We start from the raw sequence: 26,830 nt of genomic DNA, 5'->3' as shown, positions 1-26,830 counted from the left end.
GCTTGGAAGCCATTAAGAGGGAACTTCATTTGTGTATGCACCTGCCGTGTATACCGGGGGAGGGAGAACCGCCATATTGTGATACAGGTTGAAACGTGGGAAGATCCTGAGTGCTTAAAATGCAAATTTAGAGAAATGTGCAACCCTCAAATGAATATTACAATGGAAAGACACATGTTTTACACAAGAAATCAAAAACCTGGTGAAACTATAGCAGCAAATAGTGTGGGAAGAAATAGCCAGGGAATTGTTATGGCTAGGCTTGTATAGGCCCTAGGGCTGATAGCTTAGTACCAACCTATGAACCTATGAACCTACATATTACTGACTTGAGAAATAAAGCTAAAACGTGCAGATTTCTGATTTATGAGACGAGTTGATAAAGGGACAGACTTATGTGTGGTGCTAATGATGCAGTGAGAAAGATTTTGCTTTGAGACAGTGATTTAACGTTGAGCAAAGCCATAGAAATTGGTCTAATATACAAGCTTACAGTAAAGCACACAAATATGCTTATGAATAAGAAAAACGGGCTTGCAGTCACTAACAGTACGAATGTTGATAGTGTACAACATAAAGCTAAAGATGAAAAAGGGGTATAAACCAACCTTAACCACAAATCAAAGAGGTTGTTTGTTACCCCAGACCTTATTGTTAACTGTCGTAGTTATGGAGGCAACCATGAACTTAAAATGAAAAAAGTGCTTAGCATTTGGTCAGCAATATCACAAATGTAAAAAGTGGAATAATTTCAAAAGGTTTTGCAAGTCTAAAGTGGCACATACTTCTATTAAACGAGAGTATCCAAATAAGCAAGCAGATCAGACAGAAAGCCATTAGCAAACTTTTATGTTGATGGTGTCTCTGTGATCGATGAAACTGTTAACGCAGCACACTATCAATTGGCAGCAAAGAGTGAAATATTTTGTACTATTTGGAATAATGGGACATCTGTAGAGCTTAAAGTAGATACTGGGTCCAAGTGCAATGTTATATCAGCACAAATGTTTGCAAAGTAAAAGCTGGTGATAAACTTGATTCTGCAAAGTATGCGAAACTTGTTGCTTATGGTGGTGAAGAGATTCAAGCCGATGGTGCAGTAGTTCTCACATGCCATTCTGCTGGGAACAGCTAAGACTTGCAGTTTTATGTAGTAAAAAGACACAAGCAGTCACTGTTAGGCCTCAAAGATAGTTTGAGAATGGGACTGATTGCATTTAATAAGGAAGTCTACCATATAAGTCTGAAAAAACATGATAGTTTTACACATACACAGAATATTTTTCATGAGTATGCTGATATTTTCAAAGACAAACTTGGCAAACTGCCAGTCACATATTCCAAGAAGTTAAACCATGAAGTATGCCCGATTTGTCAGACCAGCCAGGAAGGTTCCAGTAACAATGCAGAGCAAAGTGAAAACAGCACTAGACAAAATGGTGAATTCAGGTGTGATAACTCCAGTAAAAGAACTGACTGAATGGGTATCCTCCACTGTCATAGCTCATAAGAAAAGCTCAGAAGATATTCGAATATGTATAGATTGCAGACATTTAAACAAATAGCTTAAATGCCCCCATAATCCAATGCGTACAGTAGGAGTAGTAGCACCTCTTATTCCAAATGCCACTACTTTTTCAGTCTTAAATGCAAAAAGTTCACTTTGGCATATTTCGCTGGATCACAAATCTTCATTGTTAACTACGTTCAGTACACTATTTGGTAGATACAAATTCTTGCGAATGCCATTTGGGAAGTATTTCAAAGTGCGATGGAACAAATTTTTTTAGGTTATCCATTATCCATGTGTTATCATAGTAGACAACATTATTGTAGGCAGCAACAATGTAGAAAACATGATAGAATCCTCAAGAAAGTTCTAGACCATGCATTTGTGAAGTCAATCTTAAACTGAATCTACAAAAATGTAAATTCAAGCTGAGAGAAGTTACTTATGTGGGTCATTTGTTTACTAATCTGGCGTACAACCAGATCCGTCTAAGCAAGTAGCAATTCTTGAGATGCCAGTTCCAGAAAATGTCACATCTTTGCAACATTTTCTAGGCATGGTCAACTGTTTAGGAAAGTTCATCGCAGACCTGAGAGAGCTTTTTAGCACAGTTATGAGGTGACACGTAAAACTGTAAATTGGTCCTGGTTAGACCACCAGCAAAGAGCATTTGACGTTCTAAAACAGAAAATTTCAAGTCCATCCACATTGAGCTATTATGATGTTCACAAACCAAACTCTTTCATACGATGCTTCTAAGTATGGTCTTGGTGCAGCATGTCTTCAAGAAAGTATACCAGTAGCCTATGCATCCAGAACTTTAACCCAAACTGAGATGCAGGATGCTCAAACTGAAGAAGAGCTTCTGACAGTAGTGTTTGCATGCTTGAAGTTCCATGATTATATTTATGGCAAACGTGTTCAAATAGAGACTGATCACCAACCTCTAATGACAATTCTGAAAGAGCCAATACATTCAGCCTTAGCACATCTGCATTGCATGATGTTAAACTTGCAAAAGTATAATTTTAATATTGTTTATACTAAAGGCAAATATCTCTGCGGTGCAGATGCTTTGTCAAGAGCACCCAGACAAACTACAGAATAGCATGATAATGAGACAGCAGACTTTGAAGTCATGGAAGACAGAAATTTTTCCTCATTACATCTTAACGAACTCAGAAATTACACAGCTTTAGACCTTGCTCTTCAGAAGCTGAAATATTTTATCAGTCAAGGATGGCCAGTGTGACAAACCACTTTACCACCTGACATACAGAAGTATTTTCCTTATCGAGACAAGCTCATGATGGAAGATGGAATCATCATGAAAGGTTCTAAAGTGGTAATTCCTTCAGCATTACAACAGGAATATATTCAAATTTTGCATTGTGGTCATCCAGGTACTGATTCTACCAAAAGAAGGGCAAGAGGCATAGTATTTTGGCATTCTATGTCGAAAGATATAGAGAAGGAAACTCTAGCATGTTCTATTCCCAATAGTACTAAATCGCACCAACAAAAAGAACCACTTCAACTAAACTAGATTCCTGAATTACCACGGTCAACAGTAGCTACTGATATTTTCGAATGGAGTGGTCAGTATTGCTTAGTATTAGTAGACTCTGACTCAGTTGGTTTGAAATTGGCCTTCTTCCTAACTTAATTTCCAGCCCTGTCATCACAAAATTGAAGAGACATTTTTCTGTCAATGGTAGTCCGCACAAAGTCGTATCTGACAATGGTACACAGATGGCAAGTCAGCAGCTCAAGAAATTTGCTGAGACTTGGGACTTTGTCCACGTTACTAGTAGTCCTGGGTATCCACAGTTCAATGGATTAGCTGAGCGTGGAGTTCAAAGTGAGAAATGTTTGTTAGAGAAGTCCAAGAGAGATGGTACCAATGTTTTTCTTAACCTACTTAATCTTAGAAACATTCCCTGAGATAACTTGCTTGATTCATCTGCACAGAGATTAATGTCTAGACAGACAAGAACAACCTTGCTGATCAGTAAACAACTATTGCTGCTAACAACAACAGAGTGGTCAAGACTCAACTTTAAAAAAAAACACCAGTCACAAAAGTTGTTCTACGATAAATCCAGCAAACATCTTAGACCATTAAGACAAGGAGAGATCGTAAGGATGCAAACATCTAAAGGATTTGACAGAGTGGGCATTATCAAAAATATTTGTGAAGAACTGAGATCTTATATTATACAATTGGAAGGAATGGATTTCAGAAGGAACCGAAAACATATACTTCCAGTCTCTGAAGTAGTGATGCAGCAGATTGCCTGTGCCGAAGACTCTTATTTCTCAGAGTGACCTTATACTAGTTCCAATTTCACAGGACAGTGTACTTATCTTGAATAATCCTGATGCAATCCCCAAACTTCCTGTTCAGAAGAATTCCCCAGAAACTGTCCCTGTTGCTAAGCTCAGTCAAAGTTTTTAAGTAACCATATTGGGTAGAATTTCCAGACCTAATCCAAAATACACAGTGACTTGGACTTGAGTAATGATTTGTTATTAATATTGACATGTTATCTAGCATGTAGATTGTCTTGTTCTCCTACTGCATGTCGAACAAATCAAAGAGGGAAGATGTAGATCATTATATGTAATGTTCCTATTCAGCCACTGTAGCTAGATTGCATGTGCATATAAGTACTGAGCACATACTTTCACATCTAACTCCTCTAGTGCACATCTTATCTTTAAGCATCCCTGTGATTAGCACTTGCTTTAAAACCTGCTGGAAAGCACTAGGAAGTCTTAAACTGATACAAGCACTCAACTCTCCTTCTTAATAAGGAGAAATTAATTGTAGGCACTAAACAGCCTATAAATGCAAAGTACATTGCTAAGGTGAGGGAAAACAGCTCTTGTACTTTACAAAACAAAGGACAAAACCAGGCATGTCAAAGGGTCAGCTTCCGGTGATTTCTCCTGTCCACCTGGTGAATCTGGGCATACTGAGGCAATGCAGCAATTGCCTCATGTACACAGACAACCCTCTCCTCCTAGCACCCAACACTACAACCTGCGAGAGATGCACTTACATAGCCAAACTGGAAGCAAATCTCTCTCCTCCCAAGATTGTGCTAGACAGTCAAGAGGAGAAGGTTAACACCTGCGCTACACCTCAAGCAACACATAGCCCTTCTAAATCCACACCACCAGCACCCACACATAGCAACACTAAATATACATATGTAGAGGCCCTTAACAGTAACCTGCCCAAGCAACAAGAACCGCCGAAGCTGAAATGCAAACAAACACCAATCACAACCAAAGTGTCACATAGCCCAGAACACCAGTGTGCCACCCAACAACAGCCCCTAAGGCAAGACAAAGTACCCAACACTTTAGTCATAGGTGACTCTATAGTCAGGCACACTGATGTCCCACTCACCAGGCTGAACAAGGAGAAAATTACAGTTGGCTGCCTGTCGGGTGCCAGGATCCGCCAAATAACGCATGCACACAAGTCACCCCACAAGCACAAATATGACTCTGTCATTGTCCATGTTGGAGTGAATGACTTGAGACGTACCTCCCTGGACTACATGAAAAGAGACATGGAAGAGCTCTCGGATCATGTGGCCCAGTCAGGTATGACCCTAGCCCTGAGTAGTATCCTGCCTTCGCCCAGAATGATACCACAGTACAAGGACAAAATGATTGACTTCAACAATTGACTAAGCTTCTGGTGTCATTCAAAGGGGATCCAGCATCTGTCTGCCTGGGATGACATAACTGACAGACCACGATGCTTTGCCAGAGATGGTCTGCACCTGTCACACCTGGGATTCAGGTTACTGGCTAAGGCTCTTGCCACCCCTATAGTGCCTTTTTTAGGCAAAGTTCAAAGGACAAAACCACCACCGTAACAGGTACAAGCATGCAAAATCTGAAAGTAAATGCTAGAAGTCTAAACCTCAAAATGCACTCTCACGAGACACTCCTAAAAATGGAGAACATCGATAACTGTGCAGTAACTGAGACATGGTTCAAGGCTCCAAACAGCACCCCTGCAATACAAGGCTACAACTATTACCACACTGTTTGGCCACCAAACCAGGTCCGAAACACTAAAGGTGGAGGAGTGTCCATATTCACTAAGGACATTCACAACACCAGGCTAGTTGCCCAACACAATGCGTCAGAAATTCTCCAGGTGCAACTAACCCTAGGTAAAACTGCAATCCAAACTGTAGCTTGCTACAGATCCCCCACCATGCCCCAAGATTCTCACTACATCTTTCTGAACATACTGGAAAATATTAAGATACAACCAAACACCCTAATACTGGGCGATTTCAACTACCCTGCCATTAACTGGGAAAACTACTTGTGTACCAACACCTTTGCCCAATGGTTCTTGGAATTTATAAATTCCAATGCCCTGGATCAACTAATCCTTAGTCCCACCAGGGGCTCCAGTATCCTAGAGCTGGTTATTACCAACATGGGACATCGGTGCTCCACACCTATGGTCACCCCCTCATTGGTCAGGTCTGACCATAAGCTAATCGTCCTTGACATCCACATCCCACCCCCACCCCCAGTAAGGAAACCTCTGTAAAAAAACTTCTCCAAAGCCAACTTCATGCTGCTCAAGTCAGAAGTGACAAACTTCATGACACCCATGCAGACAGGAACTGAAAGATCGACTGCTGAATCCACATTAAAGCACTGTATGAGCACATCTACTCATGCATGAATCGTGCCATCCCCAATAGAAACAAGACACTCTCCTCCAAAAAAAGGAAGCCAATCTGGTGGTCCCTTGCCATAAACAAACTTTACAATAAAAGGAAGAAACTGTTGCAGAAAAGAGGAAAATCCCAGGATGCAAAAAACTCCCTTACCAGCCTCAGTAAGAAGCTGAGATCCCTCATAAAATCCTCCAACGTTAGTTACAAAACTAAAATTGCCAAAGATTCCAAAGACAACCACAAGGCATTCTATAGCTATGTCAAGAATCTAAATAGCAATGCTCAGATCTGCTCTGAGCTACAACATAATGGCACTAAATATACTGATCCCAAGGATATTGCCAATATCCTGGCAGATCAATTCAGTGCAAATTTCACCCCCCTCTCACCCCCTAAAGGGCCCATCTCAATACCAAAAGATTGCAAATTCCAGTAACAACAGCCACACAGGTAAAAAATGCACTCTCCAAAGCTAAGAATACAGCATCATGGGACCAGACGGCATCCCAGGCTGCGTACGACATGAACTACAAAATGAACTGGCACCTCACCTAAGTGTCATGTTTAATCAAAGCCTCACCTCAGGCTTCGTGCCCACTGAGTGGCGCACAGCTACAGTTATCCCACTCCACAAGGGGGGATCCATCTTGGATCCCAGGAACTACTGCCCCATCAGTCTGACGAGCCTGATCGGCAAGGCCATGGAACGTATGATCATGGAACTTATAAACAAAGACATTGGCAACCTTCAAACACTGGACCCCACGCAGTTTGGGTTTGTGAAGGGCCGATCTTGTCTCCTGAACCTGAATGACTTCTTCGAATCAGTCTCCAGAGCTGTGGACAAGGGTAAGGTGGTCCACACAGTCTACCTGGACCTCGCCAAGGCCTTCAACACCTTCCCCCACTCTGGAATCATAGATAAACTTACTAAGCTGGGCATTAATCCCTACGTCACTCAATGGGTTGCCAACTGGCTTACTGACAGAACCCACACTGTAAAAGTAGCCAACTCCAAATCCAGCTCCAGACAAGTGACAAGTGGAGTACCTCAGTGTTCAGTCCTGGGACTGCTCTTGTATGGTATCTACTTCTCTGAAGTACAGGCCAACACTAAGGGACTCTGTCTAACAAAGTTTGCAGATGACTGCAAACTGGGAGCCATTGCTGAATCCCCAAATGATGTGGAAATTCTATAAAAGGGCCTTACAGAAACAGATGCTTGGTGCCAGCAAGCTCAATGCCAAGAAATGTATAGTTATCCCCTTTGGGAAAAAAACATGTACCCGTGAATTACCACATAGGAGGCAGTACACTAAACACCGAAAGTGTGATAAGAGACTTAGGGAAAGAGGTGGACAGTGGTCTCACCTTCGATAAACACATCGCCACAACAGTCAGGAAATCCTTCTATGTGGCAAACCTCATCACTAAGGGCTTTTCATCCAGAAAAAAGGAGGTCATTGTCCCACTGTACTCATTCCTCATTACACCCATCATATAATACAACACCCCGTTTTGAATGTACCACTCAAGACATCTGCAACAACTGGAAAGGCCACAGAAATATCTCACTAAAAGAATCACAGGCCTAAAGCAAATGCCCTATGCTGACAATCTAAAAAAACTCCACTTATACTCTGTCGCATATCATCTACTCAGAGGCGATCTCTGCTTAACATACAAGGCCATGTCAAACCCAGAGCTGTTGGACATGCTACACTTAAAGAAATCCCAATCCCTCAGAGACACACACTCCAGAGATCTAAACCTTGTTTTCACAATGAAGAAAACATGCTGGAGGGGTAGGTTCCTGACCCATGGACTCCCCAGACTATGGAATAGACTGCCCATACATGTCAAGCAGAGCACCTCTTTGGCCCTCTTCAAAAGGAACCTTGATGATTGCATGGGAGATAAGAAATTCACCCTGGGGATCACGTCATTCTCCCTGCTAGACAGGGGTCCAGGGAAGTAAATACTGTGGGAAGAAATAGCCAGGGAATTGTTATGGCTAGGCTTGTATAGGCCCTAGGGCTGATAGCCTAGTACCAACCTATGAACCTATAAGGACAGTGCCATTTTGTACAGTCAGCCAGAGTGACTGTAGTCACGAATAGAGATGTACATGCGAGTGCGTTTGAAGTAATGAGTGCATTATTTAATTTAAACACAAGTTCTAATTACAGCTCCTGACAATGTTATGTACAGTAAATACCTTGAACCCTATACACCACTTCATCGTCTATTTTGAATGCATGAGACAAGTGACACCTGTCGAAGGGAAAAAATAGCATTTCTAAGACTTGCTTCAAGGTGATTTCAAGGGAAATTATTTTCAGAGGTAGTAGGCACAACAATATACGTAAAGTAAGCAAAAAATGTTGTCTGCTAGAGTTGCTTTTTGCAAACTTTATAATGCAAGTACTAGTTCAAAAGACATATAGTTATTCTGAACTACCCATTTCCTTTAGTTACTAGGTAGTACCCATTTAAGTTTACCTACAGACATAATTTCTAGAGTTGTACTAACACTGATTATATAAGGTACAAAAAAGTGTTTTTAAAACTATGTTGAAAATCAGTCACTTGCACTCTTACAGATCTGACAACATAACATGACCCTTTATGGATCTTAATGACAGTGTTTCTGGTTAAGCCTCTGATCTTGCTAAAATCTCATTTCAGTCTCTCATAGTCATGTGCATCATAGACTCCCCATGAGATGGGCTGCTGGCTTATCTGGAAGAAACTCTGTTGTTGGAGGTTTACTAGGTTCTAATGTGTGGCAGCACATCTTGCATACAGACTTATGAAACGTTCCTCGTTGCTCTCCTATGGTATGACAGCTGCTGGTCAGTTTTTATTTGAAGACTGACCAGATATTTAGCAGTGGCTGTAGAAGACTTTAGGGTTAGGTCAATTAACTCATTTTCTGCCAGAACTCAGGATGCACATCAAATGGCCAACTGCATCCACTGCACCTGCTGAACATAGAACAGGTTCTTCTGTAACTTCATACTCTGCTGGCTTACTCCCGCTGGGGAATATCCTCAAAGCAAAAACTACAAACCTGCACGGATGGACAAAAAACGGTCAGGGCAAAGCATTTATTTTAAGTAGGTTTCCCAGAATTACAGATTATACAAAAACAGTTTGCCCATTACAACCACCAATTTAATAAATAACACAGGATGAAGCTAAATGTTATTTAACACTAATTTATTTATGAGGTGAAAGAAACCAATAATGGCATTTGCTTCTTTGTACACCCCCCCCCCCCAAACCCATACACAACAAAATTAGCCATGTTTCTTAGGCAAATACAATGCACTTTTAAGGTAGTCTTCCATTAGAATCAAATGCAAATCTATAAAATTCTCCTCTTCCTTTTCAAAGAATGTTTGGCAAACTAACTTATTCACCTAGGATATCCTGTCTGAAACACTCAATCACTTTAAGCCTGAAGTACTGTTTTTTGTTTTACAATTAAAACTGGCCCACAAAGATCTGTTCATACAATATTTTCTTTTGATCAGAAGTTCTTGATGACAGTATACCACAACCTGGCTACTAAAAATAGTACACAGACACCACAAATGCAGAGTAGCTCTCTTTACACTCCTACCCAGGCAGGAACAAACTGCAATGTTTCATTCTCATGCACAAAGGAACACATCACAGCAGATTCTCTTCTAATGGGTAATCCGTTCCCTTCCCTTTCTACTGGCACCCTGTTTAAAGCCCAGTATCCTACTACTGGTACATGCACAATTCCTTGAGTTCTCTCTGAAACCCTCTTAGACCCAAAGGTCTCAAATGTGCTTACTTTGTGGGCAAATGGCTTTAAACAGTTCCATCTGTAACTGTCCCATTTTATCTGAAAAGTTGCTTGTTACTACTGAACTAGCATCCATAAAGGGTCCAGTCATCATTATGCTGTAAAATACATGTACACACACACACACACACACACACACACACACACACACACACACACACACACACACACACACACATACACACTTGCAAGTCCAACTTTTTTTCTTTACTGGGTCATGGGGGTACCGGAAGCTATCCCAGTGCAAGCAATAAAGCACTGGAATAGTGCACAATGCAGATGCACACACAAACATTAAATTCACAACTACTGATAGCTGGGAATATCATCATTCATACTACTGCATGTCTTCAGGAGGTGGGAGGAAACTAAAGCACCAAAAGAAAATAAAATACATGGGCACAGGAAGGAAATTCAGACTCCTCAAAGAAGGCACCCGGCCAAGAGCTGAGCAGGAGAACCTCTTGCTGTGAAGTGGCAGTGTTACTTGCTGCACCACTGCGTGACCACTGGTGCAGCTATCTTCAAATAGCAGCACTGTTATTCATGCTATGCAGGTCATATACGCTGTGCACCAGCTGGTACTTCATATGTAGCAATATGCTGCTTCTGCAGCAACACTGAACCGTTGTCACCAATCCAGAAACTGGTCTTTTCCATGTATTTACAGTGCAGATTCATGTCTCTGATTCACATTCAGCATCCTACCCTTTTTCACAGATTTGAAACACAGAGGACTTCATAAAATCTTAAAAAGAACCTATAACTGTATTACTAGTGATACATCTGAAAAACCTTCTGCATGAAAAGGGAAGTCCGGTACACTTCCTCAGTGTTCTGTCTACATTTAAATCTCCAGCAAAAAGACACTGATTCTCAGAAATCAGCACCACTGGTTAGATTCTGAACTCTCAGACCAGTCAAGAAGAACCTAGGGTAAACAAAGGAAGTACTACAAAAGTACACCAAAGGTATATCACACAAAGAAAACTGATAACACATCATAAAAAACACTGGTTAATAAATTAACTCTCTGGCAACACATACTCTAATAGGAGGCTGCTTTGAAAAGAAAAATAGAGCACAGGAAAGAAAAAAAAATAAGCCAGTGGGACAGCTGCCTGACCCAAACATCTGCAGTTACACTACCAATGAACTAAAGCAGGAATCATGCTGAAAGACAGAGATTGCCATCACAGCCAAAACACTTTGTTTTTGGACTACTGAATGACAGATGTCTTATAATTACCACTTGGCAGACACACTAGGCTCATAGCAGGTGTTTTTTAACTAAGCCTTATAAGGCTCTGAAGGATTAAGTTCTTGCTTGAGCACACGGGCAATGATTTACATAAACATAAACACGCACGCACACACACACATATATTATTTACACACACACAACTGTGTGTATATGTATACTTATATATATATATATATATATATATTTAAGCAATAATCCACAGCTGGGTGTGGGTAATGCTGGATTTACCCAAGGTTGGTGTGGTTTGGTCGCGAGGGTGAAGCCCGAGTGACCAAACAAAGCCAATCATGGGTAAATCCAGCATTGCCCACACCCAGCCGTGGGTTATTGCCATTATACAATGACATTATTTAAGAAAAAAATACTTTTCTTAAATAATGTCATTGTATAATGCCTCCGTGCTGCCCTTCCACAGTTTTCTGGTACGCTGGGGCATTTCTGATGTACTGCTCATGTGTAAGGGACTTGTGTTCTCACGCTTACGCAGCACATCAGTGCTGTGCAGAGGTAGCAATGGAAAAAGGAAGAGCTCCGTTGCTTTTTTGTTTTTTAATTGAAAATAAATTTAAAAAAAAAGAAAAGAATTGGGAGACTTTTTACGTTTGGGAGAGCCAGGACAGACAAAATACGAGGATAATCAGGTACATTTCTTTAATTTTTGGAGAACGTACCGGATTATCCTGTTATTTTTCTCTGTGCCATCTCCCTCATTTGTTTTAGGTCTTCTGTTTTCTTTTTGGGGGCAAACAAAAAATTCTGTTTTCTTTTTGGGGGCAAACAAAAAAGTAAAAAAAAAAAAATCAGGAGATATACCAATGGGAAAAAGTTCAGGTGATCGGACCTTTTTCCATTAGTATATTCTCGGATTTACAATGGGCACGCTTGTTGGGCTGGACAATCAGCATGCTTGTTTTTGAATATTAATGGCCAGTCATTGTATAATTATATATTACATATCATCAACCTCCTTTCTCCCCATTTTCTACATGGGTTGGGATGTTACATCAACTGTCGCCATCTCCTGCCTTCTTCAACACTCATGACTGCCTGGTGCAGGTCTCTCTCTCACACAATCCAACCAACTCTTTGCTGGATTGCCCTCATTTCCTCTAACCTTCTTCCCGTCTGTCCCAATTCTTTTTAACCAAATTGTTTTCTGCTTTTCTGTGCATGTTCCTGAACCACCATAATCTGTTCTCTTTTACCTTTTCTACAATTTGAGATACTATGGCTTTTGCTCTTACGTTGTCATCTCTTCATCTGTTCCACAGTTTGCTCCCTACCGTGCATCTCCAGTACTGCATCTCCGTCAAATCTAGCTTACTGATCTGCTCTGTCTTTACTACCCAGGTTTCTGTATTATATAGCAGCACTGGTTTTGTACAGCTTACTCTTCAGCTTCTTTGGCATTCTTCTGTCATATGCTACACTTTACACTCTATGCCAGTTGGCTGCATCCCTTCTGATTCTACCTTTGACTTTCTGATTCTGACTTCCCTTCTCCTCCACCACCCCTCCTAGATACTTGAAGCTGTTACAATGTTCCAGTATTTTTCCACCTGTCTTAATTCTCAGCTTCTACTGAACTCCACCATTTGATGCCATTACAACTGTCTTGTCTGTACTTAATTTCATCCCATGTGCCTTCAGTTTTGCATTCTGTTCTCCTATTCTTTGCTGACATTCTTGCTCAGAGTCTGCCTGTAACACCACACTGTCTGCATATAACAACTTTGTTGATCTGTCCCTTCCACGTTGTTTGCTAATATAGTCTCTCACTAATATGAACAGCAGTGGGCTCAGAACTGAACCCGGGTGCACGTCCACTCTCAATCAGTACCTGTCTGAGAGATTGAACATTGTTTTTACTTGAGTCAGTGGGTCCTTCTACATAGGCTGCACTAATTTTACCAATGTTTTTGGGACTTTGAACCACCTCAGGACTGCCCAAATCAGCTTTCTTGTGACCTTGTCATATGCTTTCTCAATATCTAGAAATGCCCAGTTGGACGCTTTCCTCATCTCTAGCTACTTCTCAACTACCTGTCTCACTGCAAACATTGGATCAGTTGTGCAGCATCCTGATCTGAATCCGAACTGCTTATCTCCCATCTTACTTTCTACTACTCTGTATTCATTTATCAATCACCCTCTCCAAAACTTTCATGCAATGTGAAAGGAGTCTGATACTTCTGTACTGTCCAAAGTTGTGATTGTCCCCTTTGTTCCTGAACACTGACACTAGTATGCTTATTTTCCAGTCATCTGGAATAAACCTATACATATATATGTATATATATGTATATATATATATATATATATATATATATATATATATATATATATATATATATATATATATATATATATATACGTATATATATATATATATATATATATATATATATATATATATACACACGTTAATATATATATATATATATATATATATATAGAGAGAGAGAGAAATATAGATATACATTCATAGACATACACACGTGTATACATATTTGCAATGATCAAATATTTATGTTGATGTGCATAATGTCGAAACAAATTGATCAACATTATGCACGTTGACATGCTACTATGCATGCAATGAGAATTAATCTTGGCATACGCAAAACTTTAAAAAAGAATACAAAGAAAGCATCTTTTTTTACAGGGGGCAAGCCCCCCTGCACCCCTCAACAGCCCTTACAAATTATATAATCTAACTCCGGGATTGCACAATCCCTGGGGAAAAGGGTATATTTCCCTAATCTGGAATTGTCAATCTTGCACGCTTGACCAAAGTACCACTCAACAAAGTTACAATTTTTTTCCACATAATGATATAAAATTGGCTGTTTGGCATTGCTCATTTAATAGGGTAACACAGAAATAAGGCGAACAGATTAGAAATGAACAGAAACTTTGGGAAAAGGACCATTTAAAGCCCATTACCTACTACTTTAGAAAGATTTGTGAACTTTAGTTCTGAAGAGCCTCCTGGGCAAATTCTTGAAGGAGTTATGTGAACAAGAAGAAGGCAATCCAGACTGTCTTCCTGTTGGGGAATGAGCTGTTACCTTACAAAGGAAGAACAACCTCAGTTTTCAAAGACAATCTACTTGGACCTAACTTTTAAGTACTATGTGTTGGTTCTATCTACTTTACCAATATCCTGTGTATAAGGGAACACTACAGCTGAACTGAACTGAACTTATAAAAGCTGTGTGTGTAAAGAAATGCTGCATCATACACAGTACAAATAAACTAGACTTAAAACAACAACAGTTTCAGCATTTAAGCTTTGCTGCAATATACACAAAAAGGATATAAAAGATACCCTAAAGGAGTACACAATGCCAAGATTTAAAAAAAGTTATGTACTTACCATAATGTTCCATCTATGTTATCCACTTTCATTTTTCCTCAACTGGTGGGTTCGAATCAGAGACTTGGATCTGACTCAGCCGCTTCCACCACATAATCAGATCCTAGAACTCTTGAGCTCCTCCCTTTACCCATAACGCCCAGCCAACCTAACATACCCCAGATGGAGTTTGCTGCCCCTAGATATAAAGGGACAACCTTTTACACAGGTTAAAGGTGGAAAACAAAAAGGAATCTGGAGCTCAAACAAGGAACAAATGTTCCTGTGCAGCTCTTAGATTGTTTCAAAAGCAAAGGAAGGGGGCAGGTGGGTGGAAGTTGAGGAAAAATGAAAATGGACAACACGGGTGGAACATTATGGTAAGTACATAACTTTTACCTGATGTTGTCCTTTTCATTCATTCCTGAACTGATGGGACAGAGTCCCCAGCTACTGTAACCTTGGGAGTCCCTCATGAAAAGGATATTTCGGAAAACTGCAGAGCCAAAGCCTGCTCTGTTTATGGAAATTAAATTTAATTTGTAATGAGCAATAAAGGTGTGAGAATTAGTCCAAGTTGCAGCTGCACAAATGTCATCTAAGGGAGTCCTTGACCAAAAGGCTGAAGAAACTGCCATAGGCCTCATGTAATGAGCTTTAGGGGGCTTTGGGAAGGATAAACCTTTTTTTCAGTTAACCATCTGGCCAATGTAACTTTGGATAATGGTTTGCCCAATCTGTTAGGAGAAACAGAAACAAATACTGGTCAGATTTCCTGAAGTCTTTAGTTCTGTGAAGATAAAAGCAAGGTTGTTTAGTCACATCCAAAAGGTGGGGTATATACTCTGCCTTATTTGAAACCTTAGGAAAGAAAACTGGTAAATTAATGAACTGGTTTATGTTGGACTCAGAAGCTACCTTAGGCAAGAAAGATGGATTTATTTGCAAAGCCACCCTGTCTTTGTGAATAAACAGGTACGACAGTTTAGAAGACACAGCCTGGAGCTCAGATGCTCATCTAGCTAATGTGATAGCAATCAGAAAAATGGTTTTCCAAACCAAAACATTTTTAAGTTCTGCTTTGGCTGATGGTTCAAAGGGAACATGTGTTAAGGCCTGAAACATGACAGTTAAATCCCAAGGAGGAGCAGGATTCTTTTACAGGGGGTCTAAATAAAAAGGCTCCTTTGAGAAAGGCTTCACATAGTTTAAAAGAAGCTAAGGTAGAGCTATTCTCTCCCAAGTGGAAATCAGAAATGGCAGCCAACTGCATTTTAATAGTTGTAAAACTAACACCTTCATTGGAAACTGAAGCCAAAAGTTCAAGGACAGATGGAACAGGTGCTGAAAAAGGATCCAGGTTCTTGCTAAGGGCCCAGAAGACAAATCCCTTCCATTGGCTTTGTAAATCTTTCTAGCAGAAGTTTTTTGAGAAGAAAACATGATGTGTCATACCGGGAAGGAAAGCCTGGACTGTCTAGCAATCAATGGAATTGGAGAAACCATGCGGTAAGTTTGAGGCCGGTTAAGTCTGAGCGAGTCGCACCTGGTGGGTAAGACAGAAGGTCTAGAGTGGAATCCAGTATTCAGGGCAGATATAGAAAGTGAGGCCAAAGGGAAATCAAATCTAATGAGGCCAGAAGGATGCAATGAGGACAACTGCACTCTTCAACTGGAATGCCTTCTGTAGAAATTTAAGAATGAGAGGTAATCATGGGTAAGCATAAAGAAGATCAGAGGGGCAATTGTAGGCAAGAGTATCTCTCAGGGACTCCCCTTTTGGAGAGATCAGGGAAAAAACCTGCTGCATTTGTGGTTGAAGGGAGAGGTAAAAAGATCACAGAACGGCTAGCCCAATCAACGGAAAATCCCCTCCACCACTTTGACATTGACAGATCACTCGAGAGGCATTAGAACAGACCTGTTTAGTTTGTCCACAAGTACACTGGATTTCCATAGGATTTACGTTGCTATCAGAAAGCATCCGGATGAGATCACCCGCTGCCACACTCTCACTGCTTCTCGACAAAGTAGTTAAGATCTGGTTGCTTCCTGTTTATTGATATACCATGCCACTAAAATATTGTCCGTCTGAATGGCAATCATCCCAGATGGGAGAAGGGACCACATACCTTGGACTGTCCTTCTTACTTAGTGCACGCACCTCCCACCCCAAATGTGAGGTGTCTTTGGTCACCATGGCCTTGGGCAGTGGGACAACAAATGGAAGGCCTTCTCAGAGGTAGTTTGAATGAATCCACCAAAGATGATAGTTTTTGCATGCTTGTGTAATCTTGACAGGAGCAGTTAATGGATGCTGAAGAATGGATCACTGGACTGATAGGTGACAGCTGCTGCCATTGATCCCAGGGCTTGAAAGATTAATTGGGTCAGAACAGAAGAATTTTGAACCATTTTCTTGACTTGGGACCTCAGCGTCTGTAGTCAAGTAGAGGGAAGATAGGCTATTTGACTGACTGTTTCCAGACAAGCACCTATGAACTCCAAGCTCTGCGGAGGTGTGAGTTAATAGTTGTTGTAACTGACCGTGATTCTCAGATGAACACACAACTGGAGCAAGTAGTCCCTCGACAGTAGAAGTTGATGCCTGGTTGGGGCACTTAGGAGCCTGTCATCTAGATATGAAAACACTCAGAATCCCAGCAGTCTCAAGTGAGCTGCCACAACTGCCATTCATTTGGTGAGCACCCTATGGGCTGTGCTGAGACCAAAGGGCAGTGCTCTGAAATGGTAATGACGATCTCCAAGCCAGAAGCGCAGTTATCTTCTGGAGCACCTGTACATTTTGATGTGACAGATACTATCAAGCACATACAATTGTCCTTTTATAGGAAAATGGACTGAACCATGACCATTCAAAATTTTTGAATACTGTGCAAACTGATTTAATCTGCAGATATCCAGAACTGGTCTCAAGTTCTGTGTCTTCTTTTGGTACCAAGAAAAATACTGAGTAAGTTCCGGATCCTCTTGGGTCTGGGGGGACCACTTGGATGACTCTTTTTTTCTAACAATTTTTTTTTACTTCTAAAGATGCTGCTTCCCTCTGATTGGGTGAAACATCAGGGATTTTCTTCATACTGGTGGAAGAGGTTAGAGAAAATGGTATATTATAACCTCTGGACATGATTCTCTGCACTCAGGAATTTTTTGTTATAGAAAGCCAGGCTCTCTGGTGCAGAGTCAAATAACCTCCGACTGCCTCCAGAGGGGAACAGCCAGTCCTCCTTTCAGAAGAGCTGATAGGGCATATTTGAGAAGGAATCCCTGAAGTCCTGCGTCTGTGGTCCACCTCTGCAGTAAGAATGGCATCTTCCATTCGAGTTACCCCCTCTGCCTTGGAGGGAACTATCTCCATGCGAATCTTGAATGGGATCCTGAGGATTTTCTAAACCACATTTTTTTACCTTCTCGTTGACTCCCTGAAGAAGGTCTTTGAGGGTTCTTGTTCATATCTGCAGAGTGTGTATTTTACCTTGGGGCCGAACAAGGAAGATCTGACAAAAGGTGCACTGATGAACAAAGACTTAAAAGACTCCACAGAATCATACAGTCGCATCCAGGCATGTCTCCTGAGGGCTATGCCTGTACCGGCAGCCCATCTGGTTCCTTCCGCTGCATGAGAGGTCAACCTCATGGATGCATTAGAAATAGACCGGAGGGTGACAAATTGCAAGGAGATTCTACTTGCATCCTCGATGATGTGGACCCAAAAAGAGATTTTGCAAGCTCTTTGGTCAGATCTCTTTGTAACGTTGTAAAATAAGCCAGCCAGATAATTTACTGACCTGAGAGCAAAGGTTGCAGAAGCATACCTGCACTTTCCAAATCTGTCCAAAGCCCTGGACTCTCTGTTAGGGGATTGGACAGAGGAGCTCTGTTTTGCCAGTTTTTTCTAGTGGCTGCAGCCACAAGCATGGTATCGACCGGGACTCCCTTGCTCCAGTGTGCCTGGTACTTAGGGGGAGTTAAAATCTTGTCTGATCTTTTTGGAATCAGTTCTACAGTATCTGGCTCCTTCCATGCTTAGTGAAAAACAAGGTCTATGAGTTCATTGGCCAGGGTGGTCACCCAAGTAGTAGATGGGCCAGACCCAAAAGCTTCCAGGAACACGGATTCCTCCTGGGAGGGGGAGTCAGAGGACCAACCACCTTTTTGTTGCAGGAGCTCCAGGATGTTTCCAAAGGAGACGTTTTCAAGTGGTGATCTGGGGGGCCCCTCCCCTCATCAAAATCAGTGTCTTCCATGGGAGATTCCTGGGGGAATGTAAGTATCTCCTCTTACAAATTTTCTTCCAAGGGACTTCGTCAGTGGAGTGCTCTGAGGAAGTATCAGAAGATATGACAATACCCTGACGGACTGACTGGAGACTAGCTCGGGCTGGCTGTCCCAGTGGAATGGATGGATGAGGCTCAGAGCATAGAACTGGATGAGGGAGAGTTGCTTGATCCGAGGGGGGACAGGGATGTCCCTTCCCTAGAGAATGAGAAATCCCTCTCCACAACCTCAAAGGTAGAACCCCTACAAGACACAGAAGTCAATGGCAAAGGGTCTGGGACTTCTCAGACTGTCAGCTCCTGCAACCCCACCAGCACTCCTCCTGGGAATGGAGTCGGACCCAAGCTGTCCTGCACCAAAGCCTTCAGAGGAAGAGACGGCTCCAAAAGCTTCAGAACTGATTCAAATCCCGTGGACATAGTGCCAACTCTTTGGCTCAGAAAATCTTCTGGCTCCAAAAGGCTAGGAGCCAGTTGACTCAAGAAAACCATGCAGTTGAAGAACAGACTTGTCTCCAGATCTGATGAAAACACCCTCAGAGATTTTTGATCCAAGGGCTCCAAAACAATGGGTCAGATCTGAGAAGGAGATATTAAGGGGGAAGTGGAGAAAGGACGGCTTGTGGATCTGGTGGGAGTTGGAGGTGGGAGAAACCCCATCTGAATCTGCACTCTGAGAAACTTCCTAATCATCCTATCCACATCAGCTTTTGGAAGATATAGGAGATGAAGTGGTGGACGGAGGTCTGGAATGTTTTCTTAGAGTGTCCTCCAGGAATGGAAATGGGAGCCATGAAGAAACCGGATCTCACAAAAGTGGAGATCTAGGCTTAAAACTGCTTGGATATATGAGTAAGACAGATCAGACTTCTTATGCATTTCAGAAGGGGGATCCAATGAAGAAGCCAAGGAGGAAGGACAGTTAGTAGGCCTCTTACAGGACTCATTTCCTTGGAAGATGAAGCTGACTTACCCTTGTCAGACTTTTTAGTAGGTGTTTGAGCCCCAACAACTGAAGAAGTAAAGGAAGAAGTCCTCTCAAGACTAATTTATCCCTCTATCAGTTAAAGCTTTGGAGTTAAAACCAGAGCAGATTGAACAATCCACATCTAAATAAGCAGGGCCTAAGCAATACACGCATTCCTTGTGGGCATTTGAGTTGGGAAGATTATGCCCACAGGTAATGCACTTTTTGAACCCTGTAGGCATGTCTGTCATGTTATACAGCAAACACCACTATTAGGACAGAAAAGAAGTTAGAAAGAAAGCCATAAGGACAGAACATACAAGACAGGAAGGGAATATTTCAGATATATAACAAAAACCTCTGCCTTCCAACCAACAACCAGCAGCCAAAGAAAACATATAACACATCCTGAAATCTGCTACAGCACTGGCAACAGTGACAAGCAGCCCCAATAGCATTAATTTGGCTACTGGGCTGTGCAGTTCTGCAAGAACAGGTCCATGAAGGAAGTGTTATCAGGTTACAGATGGCTGCTGCTTGTGCTAGAGGGCCAAATGGAATCAAAAGTACACTATTCGGAAGCATACCCTATCTTTAATGATGCCACAAATCCCTCATTTTTACTTCTTCGAGTGCCGTGATTGTAAATGTACCTCATGTGCCAACACAAGGAGAAGGTTCTAAATGAAGCCACCATTTCCACTGTATCTCATTTTTCACTTTGTCTGCTAGCCTCCTACACCCTAATGCCCTCAAACTGCTGATGTGAGTGCCATTACAGACACACTCATCAAAAAATATTTGCTTAGAAATCTATAACTCATAATTCAAACAGGTAACTGCTGGCTGTACTGTATAGGCTACTGCTAGTACAGAATACAAAGGAAAAGGTAAAGTTAAAACTAAATGAAATATTAACTATAGAACATTAGGGAAGAAAATAACCAGCATCCAACATTACAGAAATTAAGTACCACACTAGGCAACATAATTGTTGCAATAGTTAATACCAACAGAAATAAACAGCACTGCAGACAGTCATTTGATAAAGTGCTAACGGACAGGAAGAACAAAGCAATGTTTCTAGAAAGACCATTAAAGTGATCATGGCAACCAAAGTGAGGAAAAATACCTCATCATCATCATCCAGCCGAACTCTCTTCAATGCTACAATTTCATGAGTCTCTCTGTTCTTAGCCTTAAAAACTGTGCCATAGGTACCTGCATAAAAAAAGACAACCAAGCATTTAAAAAAATGTCAGTCACATGTTAGGCAGAACCCCAGTAGATGTAACAGTTCTGTAATCAGGAAACCCAGTAAAGCTTTTTTCTTTTTCAGACAGAAAACTATTTAAGCTGTTATATCCAGACATATAAACAGTTACAAGTGAGGGAACTTAACTCTTGTATATTTGTGCTGCTGCCTTAAGAAATACAAACTTATGAAAGTATATCTTCTGCAGGTGGAATTAACCAACAAATCCTGAAAACAGTATGACAGACTTCCACAGAAGCAACCGATACTTAATGAGAACATTCACAGGAGTAGCTCAGTTCAGAAGCCATAATGACCAATTTCGGCAAGAAAGGCGTCCAAGGGTATCTTCAGACTCAGAAAATACTGCTCAGACTGCTCACAGGAAACAAAACTAGCAGTATGAGGTTGGCATAATGGTTAAGCAGTTGACTTTACAAACAAGAGGTACAGGGTTTCATTCTCACTGAGGGAAACTAGCTAACAGTCTGCTAGCACAGCTAGCCTAGTAGTTGCCTATGAATAAATTGTATCAGTATAAACTGAGAAAGCCAGTAGAGTTAAAGAACTCTATGAATAAAATTCCACTGAATAATTGTTTCATTCTCTATGTATTATTTTATGCATTTTTACATTTAACAAGGAAGGAGGAATGGTCTAAGAACCACTTTCAGCCACAACACAGTTTACATGGCAAATATGCAACACATGACAATATTTGACACTTGACATTTCAGTTCATTGACAACAGCCGAATGTTTATAAATTTAGAGAGCATAGCAAAGTAATGATCATCATGCACTGGTGCACCATGGAGATTTACTTAGTGAAACGTGAGGGCTAAGGTACAGACCACAGAGGAGATTGCAGAACCAAAATTAACTTGGCTCTTACTCTAAAGTGTAGACACCTCCTAGATTCCTCTATGATATATGAGCAGATAGACATATTGGAGGTCCAAAGAGGCCATCCAATCTCCTTTTGGTATAAAGATCATTGTAATTTCTTTTCTGGTGAGGGTGAGGATAATAGTGCTTAGGCAACATAGATACAAAGTTTGTCTGTGATCCCTCTCCTTTCCAACATTACAAATAAAAATGGAATAATATCCAGACTCAGACCCTCTCAGTTTTAGTGGGACCTCCTGGATGGTTCTTTTGTTCAAAAGACAATGGACCTGTGCAACTACACCGCTTTGTTCTGGAGGGTGGAAAAGGAAATCTGGGAAGAAATGGAAGGAGCTGTTTAGTCCATAGATATAACTTTCGTCTGCCACGAGTCTGTGGTTACCACTTTCTACAATGACAGTAAGAGGGACAGACAGCCACCAACTGTCTCCACATGGAAACAGTGTAGTTAGACCTCAGGGCTGCTGATGGGCACTTGGTCATTCAGATTCTTTGCAGACTCATTTCTTATTTTAATGCAGTTCACACCCAAACCATATGCAGAAATGTCTGCATTTCTGCAAACTTCATTTATTTGTTGAAATATGACCTCCAACAACAGTGGCACAGTTCTACCCCTTTCTCCACTGCCTTCATATGTTGACTTCTTTTCTAAATAAGGCTAATCCCTGAAATGGGCCAGTCATGATGGCTGCCTTGGTGTCTTCAGGAAATTTGGTCAAAGGGAGCCACACATGTCAGGACATACCAAAATCAGTTCCTATAGCTCTGGTTAAGACTTCACATAACTTTAAAATACCCTCACCATAAGGTTCTTCAAAGTCAAAGCAGTTGCAGACTATGACAGTATGTTTTCTTTAATTGCTGCATCAACCATGTGATGTCTAATCTGGAGCATCTCACTGGATCTCCCCTCTAAAACTCCACCATGTAGTACTCCTAAAGAAAGTGATAGTCACTCAGGTTTCTTTAAATGGTCCACTGCACTACAGTCCTTATCTACACTGTGGAGCTTTGCAGTGTAGTAGCAGCCTTCATTACAGCTGCCACCACTAAGATATGTGGCATAGAGGTCTGCAACAAAAAAGCTGCAGTCTATGAGTGAGAGAGTGTATGACAAAGTCTGTTTTTCTGGTTACTAGAATTAGTGTCTGGGTTCTCCCAGGTTAGCACTTTCAATTTATCAGTCAGATGTGGGACCAACTAGGACAGCTGGTTCAATCTGAAAACCTTTTGAAGTGTCTTCTGGGGAAGGCATGCAGTCAGTGGGCCAGTCTCCTCTTTGGTGCAGCACCGCCAATACTCTGATGAATCTGAGTTATCAGGATGGGACGTGAGGGACTCATTATATTCATCATCATCGAGAACAGGTGATAAACTTATGCATTTTTTGCACATGACCTTCTTATGCATCTTCACTGAGGAAAAACCCAAAGAACAGGAAGACCCTATAAATAAGCTGCAAAAGGATTTCTGTCAGTCTGTCCTGATTGGTTTGCAAATCCTGGAATTCTGTAGGAGGCCTGTGCAGTGCAGAAGGTTCTTTCAATATCAAAACAGAGTTGGGGTGGGGCTGATGCGGAAAGAAAATTGTGAGTTAGTTCGGAATAGGGGTGGATATTAAAAACTAGGTCAACCTCAAAAGGACCTGGACCAAACACTTGGAGGTCAATAACAGCTCAGACACTGGCACCAAAAACATAGGGCCTATTAATCCTGAGGCCTTAAGGTGCAACACCGTCCAGCTGAAATGGTTGGCAATGGAGATGTCAAAACAGACAACAGTGTTGAAGCCATCAATATCAGACCTGAAGCCATTACAGTTGAAGTCTAGACAGGTCTCAGCAACTAAAAGGATTGTGACATGAACAAAGATGCATATCTAATTAATGGTTTCAACTCTGAAACCAGAATCATAAACACAAGGCCCAACAAGGAACTCCTTGATTTCCTGTGATGGGGTGAATAGATGGCTGGGAATTTTCTATCTCCTACCAAAAACTTTGATGGGGAAGGGGCACCCAAAATTGTCGCTGTACTCTAAAAATGGCTACCACATACTTTATGTAACTAAAGTCAAACATAACTGCAGTGGGGCTTTGCCTTTCCATCAGAGGTCTCAGTGTCTTGCAATTTTTATCTAAGACTGCTGATGCCTCTTTACTAGGCACCAAACCTGTTACAGCAAATAATAAGAAGCATCTGTTTACATTAAAATAGCAGCTGCAGGCTAAAAAAGTTAGAAGTTACGAGTGAAGCAGATCTTTCTAAAACTTTAGCAGGACCCTTTTTTGCTACCAGCTCTTTTCTCAAATGCTATTTCAGAAATGGGAGGAAATCTGCAGGTGTTTGTTTACTTTGCTCTTCTTTGCAGAAATTTACAAAATGACTGTCAAGAAGGCTTCAAGGTCGAAGACTGCTTCAGTCTCAAGACCAACGAAATGCAGAGTTTGGCAGAACCTTGGTCAGAACCTGAAGCACATTCACCTTTCATATACAAACAAAGCCATAACTTACTTCTTCTGTGATGAAGTACAGTTGAAGAAAAGTCAAAACAAATGCACACTTTTGAGAAAATATAACTTTCCCTTAAACAAATGACACACACAGTGTGCCCATCCTGTAATAAGATTCTCTCTCCAACAGAATACCAGTGGAAACAAGAAAGGTCACCCAATAAAAGAGATGCCAACAGCAAATAAATTCACACTAAAAGCGTCTAAAAATTCCTCCAAAAGAAATGTAGAGGAACAGTCCAAAGACACGAGGGGGAAAAAAAAAAGTTCAACAAAAAGAAGCCATGTCTGCTGCCTGGCAGTGAGGGATGGAGGCCTTGCTGCTATCCTGCTGACTGGGGTTCAATAAGCAGTCCCTGCACAGGAAGTCACAGGCTGGAACAGACAGGAGTGACGGAGCACGGCCTTACGCTCACAGAGAAGTGCAACTTCACTACAACAACGTATTTTGGTTTTCTGAAAGCTTTTATATCTTTCAAAAACACCACTCCACGAACCAACTCACCAAGGACAGAAAAAAAACGCACTGAACAACTGGAGAAATGGTTACCGTCCACTTTTACTGTGTTCCTAGTACTTCGGCATCAAGACTTTCGGGGAAAAATCATGCAAAAGAATGGTGTGCTTTATATACATTTCACTACATTCATTATTCAGTTCAGTTACGCAATAATTGATCAATTAATCAGTGTGCCAAGAAAGTTAAAATCTAAAGTGCATCCTGAGCAATAGTATGCTTCAGAAACATATAAAGTGCATCAAAACATATAAAATGCAACCCCTTACATTCCTATTGTATTCCTATTGCATTTAACATTATGATTTAAAAAGTTCATACAAAAGCACTTATGCATCTCTAGATTAACAAATACTAAAACATTTTGCCCTACAATGGTAGATCAATTAATCAAGGAGTCAAGAAAATTAAATCTAAAGTACATCCCTAGCAATGAAATGCTTCAGAAACATTTAAAGTGCATCAAAAACATTTAAAATGCAAGTTCCTACAAAAGCACTTATGCATCTCCAGATTAACAAATACTAAAACATTTTACCCTACAATGTTTGATCAATTAATCAGTAAGTCAAGAAAATACAAATCTAAAGTGCATCCTAAGCAATTAAAGTGCTTCAGAAACATTTAAAGTGCATCAAAAAACCTATTAAAATGCAACTCCTTACATTCCCATTGCATTTAACTTAATAGTTTAAGAAGTTCATACCAATGCACCTATACATCTTTAGATTAACAAATACTTAAATATTTTACCCTCTACATATAAATCATTCATCCTATATGTCTATGCATTTATAAAATAATACGTACTGAAACATTTCATCCTATACATGTAAATCTAACTCCATATTAAGCCCACTGGGCCACAAAGTTCCAAAATTAATAATATATCTACTTTCCATCCTTAACAAAATACGCCCATATTCCATGCCTTGTACTGCATAAGGAATGTAAGGGGTTGCATTTTATATGTTTTGATGCACTTTATATGTTTCTGAAGCACTTTATTGCTCAGGATGCACTTTAGATTTTAACTTTCTTGACTCACTGATTAATTGATCAATTATTTCATAATTGAATTGAATAATGAATGTAGTGAAATGTATATAAAGTACACCATTCTTGTGCATGATTTTTCCCTGGAAGGCTTGATGCCGACGTACTAGGAACACAGTAAAAGTGGATGGTGACCGTTTCTCCAGTTGTTCAGTGAGCTTTTATATCTTTCTCAGATGAGAACTGAAGTTAAACATTTTCTATCAACTGTTTAGAAAATGTTGTCATTTATCAATTTCAAAAGACCATTATGGCTAGAATTTGACCCTATCTACAACGTACAATTCCCCTACTGCTTTGTGATAATTGTAATGTTCAGAATATGACTTCTGAATGATTAGCCTTACACTGGATGCAGCATGACCCAATACCAGTTAGTGAAATCAGACAACAAAATTTCAAACATGTGCATGATTATCAGAGTAAGTAAAATGTGCATCTTTTGCTATAGCAATTAAAATGACAGAAATTAACACTTTCTGAAAAAATGGATTTAGTTTTGGTTCCATTTTGCAAGAACACATTAATGATACAATTCATACATCCCAAAGTATTCAATGGAAACAAACAAAAAATATATACAAATACATACTTTTTACTACTTGTGTTACCTAGC

At 40.7% G+C, this 26,830-nt stretch overlaps 1 protein-coding gene across 1 annotated transcript in view; it reads right to left on the bottom strand.

The window, feature by feature from the left end:
* Positions 1-26,830, bottom strand: part of CDK5 (cyclin dependent kinase 5) — a 650,155-nt gene that overhangs the window by 606,447 nt on the left and 16,878 nt on the right. The window contains exon 2 of the mRNA XM_044067607.1: positions 21,095-21,183. Coding sequence (XP_043923542.1) covers positions 21,095-21,183 — 89 coding nt within the window. The remainder of the gene's footprint in view (positions 1-21,094; positions 21,184-26,830) is intronic.

Source organism: Protopterus annectens, chromosome 3.part1, assembly GCF_019279795.1.
Source record: "Protopterus annectens isolate FY-2018-M chromosome 3.part1, PAN1.0, whole genome shotgun sequence".
Classification (NCBI taxonomy): Eukaryota; Metazoa; Chordata; order Ceratodontiformes; family Protopteridae; genus Protopterus; species Protopterus annectens.
The sequence above is the reverse complement of the archived record's forward strand: the minus strand, read 5'-3'. Positions and strand labels throughout refer to the sequence as shown.